Source organism: Sebastes umbrosus, chromosome 5 (assembly GCF_015220745.1).
Source record: "Sebastes umbrosus isolate fSebUmb1 chromosome 5, fSebUmb1.pri, whole genome shotgun sequence".
Classification (NCBI taxonomy): Eukaryota; Metazoa; Chordata; class Actinopteri; order Perciformes; family Sebastidae; genus Sebastes; species Sebastes umbrosus.
This window is the reverse complement of record NC_051273.1, coordinates 6370628-6382368: the sequence shown is the minus strand read 5'-3', so window position 1 is coordinate 6382368 and position 11741 is coordinate 6370628. Positions and strand designations below refer to the sequence as shown.

At 41.9% G+C, this 11741-nt stretch overlaps 1 protein-coding gene across 2 annotated transcripts; it reads left to right on the top strand.

Moving 5' to 3' along the window:
* The first annotated feature begins 904 nt into the window (after positions 1–904).
* On the top strand, positions 905–11699 carry abhd8b (abhydrolase domain containing 8b). 2 transcript variants are annotated; one of them, XM_037769802.1, is made up of 5 exons: positions 905–1441; positions 6363–7163; positions 7588–7758; positions 8167–8383; positions 9612–11699. In XM_037769802.1, the coding sequence occupies exons 2-5, from the start codon at positions 6373–6375 to the stop codon at positions 9894–9896; spliced, it is 1464 nt and encodes a 487-aa protein (XP_037625730.1). In that variant the 5' UTR covers positions 905–1441; positions 6363–6372; the 3' UTR covers positions 9897–11699. The 2 variants fall into 2 exon arrangements, with proteins under 2 accessions (XP_037625730.1, XP_037625731.1); XM_037769803.1 differs by lacking the exon at positions 905–1441 and having other exon boundaries at positions 6361–7163.
* The last annotated feature ends 42 nt before the right edge of the window (positions 11700–11741 follow it).

Here is an 11741-nt window from a genome sequence, read left to right as displayed (position 1 = left end):
ATTACATGACTAGCGACTCATGTGACTCACGGGACTGATGATAATGACGAGTCACGTGACTGACGTGACAAAATAAGTCAACGTTACATTTAGCTTCACACGGGACACGAACATCGGTCTCCTGGTTGAAAGTATTGTGTTTATTTGACCCATCCACCAACACTCTCACCCGCCCTGAACGGACTCTCTCGCTATTAATAATACGTCACTTGCTCCGACGTCGAATAACGCCGCGGGTGGGTTTACATTGGAGTTAGCTGAAAGGTCGGTTCGTCACATACTCTTGCTAAAAGGTGCCTCTGTGCATCAGTTTCCAATGCTGGGGGGCATTTACCAAACGGTGGTATTTGACGAGATGGGAGTGAGAACATGTTGGTCTGAAACTTTCTGTTTGGGCTCCTGCATCTCCCCGAAAAAGCCCAGTCTGCTGTGATTGGTCAACCGAACTGAACTCTTCTGACTCCGCTCCAGCTCAACTTGAACTAGCTTTGTTTGAGGGTGTGCCAAACTAGGCACTAGGCAAAGTGTGTTACTTGGTGACATCACCACGTGAGGGAAGAAAAGGCAGGACTTCAATCAAGGCGTTTCAGGCAGTTCAGGAGCAGTGTTCCTGTGTGGGAGAGTAATGGTACATGTCCACAGCCTTTATTTCTGCACAAACGTCCACTAGATATTCTCAGAGCTAAACTAACTCTTCTGCAGTGTGTAGTGAGCGCGCATGCACGTCTAGAGGTGGAGCGAGACAGCGAGAACACGCGCGGTGTGTGAGTGAAGGCAAGCAGGCAGAGGAGTGGAGACTCCGGCCACACGTGTACAAAAGTATAAAAAGTAACAAACAGTCCCTTTAAAGCAAAAATATAATTAAAAAAAATTAAAAAAATTAAATAAAGGGAAAAAGCACAGAAGCATAATAGGTCCCCTTTAATGTATTTTTTTTTTTTTTTTTAAATCAATTAATTTAAAAATCAATTAGGCTATATTCTTTACACCACTGGTAATAACGCTTTTATTTAGGCTACTTTTTTATGCTGAATAGAGAAGTTTTCTTTCTTCAAGAATATATCCCCTAGACTGGTTGTCTCTCGTCACCAGCAGCAGGGGGCAGCTCTGCATCCTCAACCTGAAGGAGGAGGTTACACTGGTTCAGTCCATTGATGGATTAAAAACCCATCGGACCGGCGGAGCTCATCAACATCACTACATAGAAGTGGAGAGCTGGAAGCTATTTGGGATCTATAGCTCTTTAAACACACAGATAGATGCTGTAGATGCTGTCAGTAGGCTAATGCTGGCCGCCATGTGGAGACTACAGGACAAACAGAATCCAGATAAATTAGATTATTGGATTGACTGCAACAGATTATAGCTCTCCTACAACCCCCGATAAGAAAACACACATCGATTTGATCATATCTCACGAGGAGTTGTTGGAAATATAAAGGTAAGCATTTTTTCTTTCATGACAGCTTTTTCTCTTTTGACTTGTCTGTGTTGTTTTGGTCATAGCAGGATATACTTTATAGATTATTGGCAACAGACAAGAAATAGGTCGCATGCATGTCAAGTTGCTCTGCAGTTAACTGAGACAAACAGGTTATATTGAGTGTTGTAAAATATGAAATTTCATTTATCAATAGAGTAGACTAAAAGGGGAAAAAAAAACATTCTGGCACTTGCCTCATTTGCAGCATCAGTGGGCTTTTAAACTTGCTTTATTGTTACTAGTGAATGGATGGGGACCATTAGCTTCACCTGAACACCAGGTCAACACAGGTTTTAGTCTACCAACACAAGCAAGTTGTAGTATGCAATGATCATGTTGTTTCCTGTGTGAACAGTTGTTTTTTCTTTTTGCTCAATTTGGTATTATTTATGATGACTTTTTTTGCTGAATGGTCACTATACCTGTCAAATCTGAACAACTGACTTTGGCACAAAATGCACAAATGATTCAAAATATGTTTATTTTTGAATAACTTTGCTGAACATTGTTATTGAGTTTCTCACCAGTTGTGTTTAGAGCATTTGTCTTCATATAAAACAACAAGCAGACAGTGATGGTATACTGTATTTGTTTTAAGGTGTGCAATACACAGTACTGTAGGCTAATGTAGTTCTTTCGTGCTGAAACTATGTTGCAGAAGTCCATAAGAAAGATATATTTCAAAGATAAAGAGCACTATGAATTGATTAAAGCAGCAGTGGGTACAATTTGAGCAAATATGATTAAAAAATGTTATTTGTTTATAAAATGGTCACTATATCCTGACACTAGTGCATGAGATAGGTAATCTGAAAACAATCATGTGCCTCTGTGTCCTCCGGTGCTCCTGTGGTGTCCTCCGGTGTCCTCGGGTGCTCCTAATGGCATCTGCAAGATTTCACAGAACAACCAATCAGAGCCGAGCTGGAGTCCTGCTGTCTCTGAGCAGCTCTCAATCACTCGCAAACTCCGATCAAACGGTCAAACTAGGCAGCGCTGATAAAAAAAATTAATCAATATTCTGTTACTGTAATGCCTATTTCTCTTTGCTTGTAGTGTACTGTTTAGCTGTAAAATGAGAAAGTTTGTGATCCGGCAGCCGTGTTGAGATCAGTTGAGGAAATATCAAGCGCTGCCCAACAGCCGGAGCAAACATTCTCATTTCACAGCTAAACAGTACACTACAAGATGTTTCTGAAAACATTTGAGGTGAGAAATAGTCATTACAGTAACAGAATATTGATTCATATTTGATCAGTGCTGCCTAGTTTGACCGTTTGATCGGAGTTTGCGAGTGATTGACAGCTGCCTCCGTTGAATGAACAGCCAAAAGGAACGCTCTCTCTCTGAAATGACCAATGTCTCCCATCTCGGGCTAGATTTTTTAAAAACGTGAAAACAGAGCCATTAGGAGGTCCAGAAGTCTAGTTTTCTCTCAGAACACTTGAATTACAATATGCTGAAAGATTATTATGGAACTTTTGCCCAATGATGCCAAAAGTAAGTTGTGGCATACAAAAGCAAGCAAATGCAATGCCTATAAGGCTCAGGATTCAATGTTCGGTGACAAGCCAGCAGTCTATCAACAGTGAACCTACTGTAGTTGTTTTTAATCCTAATGACAGTCTCTGCTCTTTTCTGGGCATCGGTCCCCACTGTGATTGTGTCTGACCTGCGGGAATCGTTATATAACAGCCTCCTGCAGCCACAGTCAACAGAAGCCACATATAGTTGTAACCACAAGAGGAATCAAACTCACTGCTGCAGTGCTCCATCACACACAGTGTGATGTCCAAATGGAAAACATCAATCATCACATAATAATGAGACACAGCACTATGGAGAACAGTGTTTTCTCTACAAAACATAACATTCTGTTCAATCGAGGAAGCTGTATTGTGACTTTGAGGTGGTCAGTCCAATCCTTGGACCAGCTTGATAACTGGGGTGTAAATGTGAAATTGTAGGCTTTGCCTTTCTCTCATTACTGTCATGTTTTGTCCTTTAATAAGGCAGTTCACACCTGACTGCTCCACTACTGTGGTAGTACTGCAGGTATTGCCAGGTGTGGTTTTGTGTAACTTTGCTTAAAAAGAGCACAGAAGTCGTGTCCTCAAGTCCAGGGAGTCCCCAGTGCTGGTTTGTAATGGTGAGGCCTAATCACTGCCATCACAGATATGTTTAAAGACTGTGCATTCCACCAAACTGAATGAATGATGATATGCAATGCAAGTGAGAATTGAATCAACACGCACGATGCAGGCTGTTTTCACAGTCTCACTTAAGAGACAGCTTGGACAGATTTTATTACCAAGTTTAAGAGCCTTTTGATCAGTTATTTGCCAGTCACTGATGCTTTCCTGCAAGCACTTCTTATGATAGAGCTAGTTTTTCCTTATGAAAAAACTAACACCACCAATGCTTTATCCATTGAATAATATGTATAAACTAAATTAGAGTGACAAGGGGAGACTGTGATGAATAAGAGGACAGAATTTTACCACACAACACCACCTCTGTATTTGGTTTCTATCATAAAGCAATTATCTATTTTAAAGTTGATTCTAATATCTGAGAGTGGGATCTGGATATTTAAAAGGGGGGCATGGTGGATATAATGGCGTTTTTATGTCTGTAAGGGTAGTTAAAGATACGTCTGTTCTAGTGTCAAGGTTTAATGTAAATGGATACTAAGAAACAGAAAAATGAATTGCATATATCACAGGTCACACCTCGTGTCTGGATAATGGAGGCCTTTTGATGTGAGAATAATATTAAAGGTGAATGTTCCCTTAGTGATATCAAAACGGCCTGCTCGGTCGCTTCGCACACGGCACTGCTGTGTGGATAAAGGCTGTGCAAGTGTAAGCACAATGGGGCACAAGAATAGCCATCGAAGCAGGAATGCTGTATTTCATTGTGTCCATAATCCCCAGATGAAAGCAGTACAGCTGATGGGTTGCAAGTGCAGAAAAAGATGCAACAAATCACACGGAAGGTAAAACTGTTGTCACTGTTTTCATGGAGTGAGGAGACGGACAGATTGTGTTGTGTGGACTTAGAGAGAGTATAATCCCCTCTAGCAGGGAGGGGAGCAACAGGACGGCAGGATAATGCCACCAGCAGAGAGACTTGCAGACCCTGCTCGGCTGCTGGGCTTTTGCCATGGTTGATAATCAATTGACAATCCAACGCATACTGTATGCTGTACCTGTAGTGTGTGTATGAGACAAACATTATACAGAGTCTCATTTGGATGTTTACTTCTCTGGTGGCTCACGGTTTTTCAAAGTAAGCTGTTTGGAGCCAATTTGTTATTCTAGCTATGTGATTTCAATATGGAGTAAATATTAAATCATTACCTTTTAATTTGAGTCTACCATTCCTCCACATTATCATAACATGTGAGGTCTGCCGTGACTTAGATCAATTGAATGTGTGTGTTCTCTATATGAGCTTAATTTACACCAAAGTAATCTAACTCTCCTTTATTCTTTAATATTATTTAATAAGCATACTTACTGGGCCGTACTTCAATAAAAAGGTAACATTAATTACTGTTGGTAGTTTAGTGGTTTTGACAGTATGGCGGTATGTGTGTCGGTGCAGAGTGGTCACATGGTGGACAGCTTTAACACAGGGAGCTATTACCGGTCCCGTCTATTAATACCCCCCAAAGTCTGCGCTGAGGGAAGACGCTGCTCAGTTACGTCTGACAGAAAGTCTCAAGGGTGTGAGTTGTAATTAGACGGCAGATTGTAAAGGCACAAGAACTTGTTTACCTCGTTGAATGGTGCATTTAAGGTTCCCAGATGCTCATTTAGTGTACAGAGATTTAAAGGTCCAGTGTGTAGCATTTCGGGGGATTTTTTAGTAGAAATGAATATAATATTCATAGCTATGTTTTCATTAGTATATAATCACCTGAAACTAAGAATCGTTGTATTCTTGTTAGTTTAGAATGAGCCCTTCATATCTACATAGGGAGCGGGTCCTCTTCACGGTTTCTACAGTAGCCCAGAACGGACAAACCAAACATTGGTTCTAGAGAGAGCCTTTCACGTTTTTACTTTACCTGAAGGCCACCGTAGTTCCCCGACACGCTTGTGAAACTGCGGTAACGTGAGCTGCAGAGTGCAAAACCGCGGTACCAACATGCACCGTCTGACTTCTGTTGCTGCTACTTTTTTTCGTTACCATGGTTTTGCACTCGGCGGCTCACGTTACATCTTGGAAAGGGAGGAGATTAAAGATTTCTGAAGATAAATAAGAAAACTTTTCTTAAAAATGTCATGACACAACACCGCAACAGAGTAATAGAGCGATATTGGGGCGGATGCTTCTACTGATATTTGGGAGTAAGTAGTGCTGATATTTTTAACTCCACCTTTGTCTATTTTTTAACCATGTTTACTGTTTTCTCTCTTCTTTAATCTAAATATGCTTCAACTTTTAAAATACATAAAAGTTGATTTCTTTTGATATAATGCATTTCAACATCACAATTTAAGAAAAAGTACATTTATATATTTTTATGTTTGTGATAAGCCAGTACTGGCCAATAATAACAGCGCTTATTTGTTTGTGGGGCTCCAATAGACTGAAAATACACTTCACCACTGAATGATGTATTCAAAACTGATTCAAACTTAATAATGAACAGACAAAGAGTTGATTAATATCTAGATTGTTGGGCTTCATTTAAAGATATTCTACTAGTTTTTACTGACTTATAGTTTATATATCTTTACGTTAAATGGAGTACTTGCTTGTAAACATGGTTCATTTTATAATAGATGTGCCTTTGGTTTTCTGTGACCTTCCTGTTTGCATGTGTGTGCTGATTTCTGTGTGTTTTATATGGATGTATTCCCTACAGACTGGCAGCCATGCTGACCAGCTTTATGGAGGGTCTTCTCTGCTGCCTGACCTCAAAGTCGGCCAATGTCGTGGTTCCCGTAGAAACCTCAGAATCGGCAGACGGCTATGAGTTTGTGGAGGTGAAACCAGGCCGCGTCCTGCGGGTTCGACACATCATCCCTGACCGGCCGGTGGTGGAGGAACCCACTGGGCCAGGTGGGATTGTCAGCTGCAAACGAAAGATCACAGTGTATCGTAATGGACAGCTGTTCATTGAGAACTTGGGTGACAGGGCGAGTGCAGAGCTGAAAAACTGCCAGAATGGAGAGCCGGAGCCAAACAGCACTGTAGAGGTTGAGCTGACAGATAACTCCTCAGCGCTCGTCAGCATCCCCGAGGCCAGGTCTGATTCTCTCACAGCTGGGAAAGATGGGACGGCTGAAACAGGAGCAGGAGGAGAGGCGCCTGCTGCTGGACAGACCGACCAGTCGCAGCAACCCAGGAAGCGCAGGCGGAAGCCAAAGCGCACCGTGGTGATCGACTGTGAGAGGAAGATATCGGCCTGTAAAGGGACACATGCAGACGTGGCTCTGTTCTTCATCCACGGAGTGGGAGGCTCACTGGACATCTGGGGAAGCCAGCTAGACTTCTTTTCCAAGCTGGGCTATGAGGTGATCACCCCGGACCTGGCGGGTCACGGAGCCAGCTCAGCACCACAGATAGCTGCTGCGTACACTTTCTACGCCCTGGCTGAGGACATGAGAATCATCTTCAAGAGATACGCACGCAAGAGGAATATTCTCATAGGACATTCTTATGGGTAAGTTTAAGATCACAACATTCATGTAACACACGGTTGAATTGAAAGAGAGGATTTAGAAGACTTCAGGAAAATAGTTAAATATCACTAAAGTGAGAAAGTGAAAGGTACTTATGTATCTGTGTTATTGCCCATAATATTAAGAAGTAGGAAACCCAGACATGTAATGTGAGCATGTTTCTCATTTACATATTGTGCATGTGCATCAAGTACAATATCAGAAATGAACATTGAAATAATTTGAGTTTAAGTTGATAATTGCTCAAGCATTTCATTCATTTAATAAGCAAACATGCCAAATATTTGCTAGTACCAGCTTCTCAAAAGCTTCAGCATTTGAGAAGTAAAATACCACAACAAACATCATGGTTACCGTGCTTCCTCTAGCCTGTCCTGTAAGCAGCCGTCTGTTGTGCTCTCCTAGCGTGTCGTTCTGTACCTTCCTGGCCCACGAGTATCCGGAGCAGATCCACAAGATGGTGATGATCAACGGAGGTGGTCCCACAGCTCTGGAGCCCAGCCTCTGCTCCATCTTCAACCTGCCCACCTGTGTGCTTCACTGCCTCTCCCCGCTACTGGCCTGGAGCTTTCTCAAGTACGACAGACAGCAACACAACAGAAACAATTTCACCAGCCATAATGATCACCATGCATAAACATATAATGCTATTTTTTATTCTCCATTTTACTCATGTCAAAGAAAAACATGTGAAAGCTCATCTAATGAGGAGAAGCCTGAGGGTAACAGCATGGTGTGTCAGCCCAAAGATCTGACCTTTAACCTCCCAAACTTACCCAGCAGCTGTAACTATAACTGTTCCAACTGAGATACCCAAACATTTATGTTTCTGGCTACGGTCAATTGCGGTCTAATTTTACCATCGTGTGGCACTGTGTTGTGTTCATTTCATCCACAGTTTAATGTCATCAGAATCCTGTTGTTGTTGTTGTTTTCTAAGCCATTTGTAATTGAGGTAAATCTGCTCTGCTCTGCCCCCTACAGGGCCGGCTTTGCTCGGCAGGGTGCCAAGGAGAAGCAGCTGCTGAAAGACAACAATGCCTTCAACGTGTCGTCCTTTGTGCTGCGCGCCATGATGAGTGGGCAGTACTGGCCCGAGGGGGATGAAGTCTACCATGCTGAACTCACAGTGCCCATCCTGCTGGTTCACGGCATGCATGACAAATTTGTACCCATTGAAGAGGACCAGCGCATGGCGGAGGTGAGTGGGCCTCTTTAACCCCCAAAGTGCAGGATTCAAACTGCAGGGAAACAGACCAAACCAAAGACTAAACCCACTGTACACTACCTGCTCAGCACCAAACAGCAGAAGGACAAAATTGAGCTAAAACTGAGCTAAAAGGAGAGCGATTGGATTCCTCTCTGTCTGCTGGATGTGGAAATAGGTAAATGTTTGCTAACTGCTGTTAAGTTTAAGAAATTAATTGATTACTTAATTAATTAATAAAGATGGATAACGCATTTCCACTTCCTCCCACTGTACAAAAGTGAAGCCAAAATATAATAGTGATCAGGGGGGCTGGAGCTGCGGTATCAAGATCCCGCTCACACACCCAAGCCAATCACGAGCCGAGCACGGCTGCAGCTTGTTACTTTGAGCCACCTAACTGCTACGTTAGCACCTCAGTAGCTGTTTGGCTAGAAAGACACAATAACTAACCATAATATCTCTATTTTTTATCAAATTGACACATGTTCTATTACACAGACTTGTGACAGTTATGGAAAGTTAAAGTTACATCTCCTCTCTTGTACAATTCCCCTACTACTTCACCCAGCAGCTGTCAATCATGGCGTCTCACCCCCTTTTTATAGCATCAAATGACTAATTAAAACCAAACTTATCAGAAAAATGAACACTTGAACAACCTAAAATGACAGAAACCATCTTTGGGAAAAATGTATTTGACGTGTACTTTGACTTTTTAGTCTGTCCCATCCATTAACATGGAGGGGCGGGCTTTATGACCTACTGTATACTGTAGCCAGCGAATCGAGATGTTTTGGCTTCACTTTTGGAGAGCTGTCATGTTGTCCTTCTTTATATACAGTCTATGGTTTAAACATTGCAGCTACCTACAATTATCTGAACTTCAGTGACTGCTGTGTAGAATCACTCTCTGAAAAAAGACAGAAAACTAAATTAGAAGTCAAAATTATTCCCATCAGTGAGCTCAACAATGTAACATGGTTGTTCGCCCCTCCACCAAAATTATAGGGGTTCCTCTCAAATGTAATTTCTCCGTCTACATTAGTACCTTGGCATTCTGATAATTAGACTGAATTGCCCTTTTGTTTCATTTTGTAATACTATTTGAATATTTGAAAAGGCAGTCGTGATCCAGCGCCTTGGCACAAAACACAAAGTCGCAGTGTTTTGTTGATGATTCTAAAATCTGACCTCTTCTCATGTTTTAACTTTCTATCAGATCCTCCTAATGGCCTTCCTGAAGGTCCTGGAGGACGGCAGTCACATGGTCATGATGGAGTGTCCCGACGCTGTCAACACACTCCTGCATGAGTTCATCCTGTGGGAGCCGATCACGCCTCCACCGCCAAAGAAAGAGTCCAAAACACGTCCAGAAACCGCCAAAGCCCAATCTGACAACACCAAGTCTACATCTGACCCCTCCCAGGTCCGACCTGCGACCGCAAGGCAGTCCTCATCAAACTGTGGCACGGAGGAGAAGCCAGACAGCAAGGCCAAGAAATGACTGAAGATTAAAGCTTCCAGTGGTTGTTACACGATATCATGGCTGGCCATGTGCACTTTGTGGGTCCTGATAATCTGAGCTGGTTTTGATGCTGAGCCAAAAGAGCCAGTTTATCTGAAATGGCTCAGCTAAAGGTTGTGAAGATGTGACCCAATGCAGGAAAGTTTGAATCCAGTTATGTCAGCAACTGAGCTGAAGGACAGAGGAAAAAAAGAGCACCAATAATGGATGCTGGAGGTCCATTCTTCAGCTGACAGTCCCCTTTCATCAACACACAGCATGGAAGATGTGCCTTGAAGCGGAGGATGATGATGTCAGGGTGTGGCGGAGCAAGAGACGTAAACATACAGCCATGAGGACGAGGGTGGAAATGAACAGTTGTCAAGCTGCAAAAGCGATGAAATTTAACCGTTGTGGACAAAGGAAAAAGTAACATCTGCCACACTGACACTTGATGGCCTGTTCTGACTTCTGCTACTCCTAAAATGTGGAGAATAAAAGCAAAACGAATGTATGAAACATGCTTCTGGTTGATTACCTGTTACGCTGCCCTACGTAAAGCAGCAGCAAAGCCTAAACCGTATGGAAACAAGCTGGATGGTAGATTAGCCTGATATATTTGTAGTCTATACTTGAAGTTTAATATCAAATCGTGACACGATGAGCTAGCTGTGAAATGTGTGTGAGTGTGTGTGTGTGTGTGTTTATGTGTGTGTAGCTCAATATTTCCATTGCACATAATGCTAGATTTCAAACCTCGCTCCTTGTAGAGGTGAGAGTTTTTAATGGGCACATTATTGCTATACACACAATGGCACAGAAAACAAATGGGAACGCATTTCTTGATTAAAAATGTACATTTAGTATTTTGACAATTGTTTTTGTTCTTCGGCACCTCTAAGAGGTGAACCAGAACATTATGTTTGCACATAGAAGTTCATAAGATGAGAAGTAGCCTCGCCTACTACTCACCATAGTTGTGAGAGTTAAGTAGCTGCTCCTGGTTGTGTTTTGTGAGTGATTGAGTCGTGACTTGTGAAGAACAAGTGAAGAATGATGAAGTTCACATAAAGACAGAAGTTAAAGTCAATTTGCTGCTTCCTAGAATTCAGGGAAATGTGTGTTCAGTCGAGTGTGTCCTGCTTAATGTAGCAAATAGTTGAGGCTCGGCAATGAATCATAACTTTATATGGACAGAATGGGCCAAAGATTTTGCACAAATCACGTGTTCATATTATAATAAGATGTTAAATCAATAATAAGAAGGTTTGTAATGAGATGCATCAGGGAAGTGCAACAGCAGGGTTTAACAGAAACTCACCCCAAACTGTAGCACAATACAATGTGTTTGATGCTATTTCAAAATATTCAACTATGCAGTTATGACATACTGTATTATCAACTTCTTAGAAAGCAGTGTTGTAGTCAAGAGCACCTAAACCAAGACCAAGTCATGACCAAGACCAGAGAGTATCGAGACCAAGACAAGACCAAGACCAGAGCAGTGCGAGTCTCACATTGCATGACACATGGGGCTGCACGATTCAGAAAAAATATGTAATTGCGTTTATAATGACTGATATTGCAATATTAGAGGGTATTATCATTTTTACATCATTATTCTCATTTTCATTGAAAAGCATTAAAATGATTATGGTGTAATTTTTGTGGGGATCTGCACCAAACAAACACGTTTACTTCTGTAGAATATGATGTGTAGGACAGGACATCTCTGCAGCACCGCAATATTATTTCCTCCTCATCCTGCGATTTGAAAAATGCAGTTGGTCATATTGCGATTTCAAAATTTTGATTAATTGTGCAGCCCTAACGACACACTTAAGA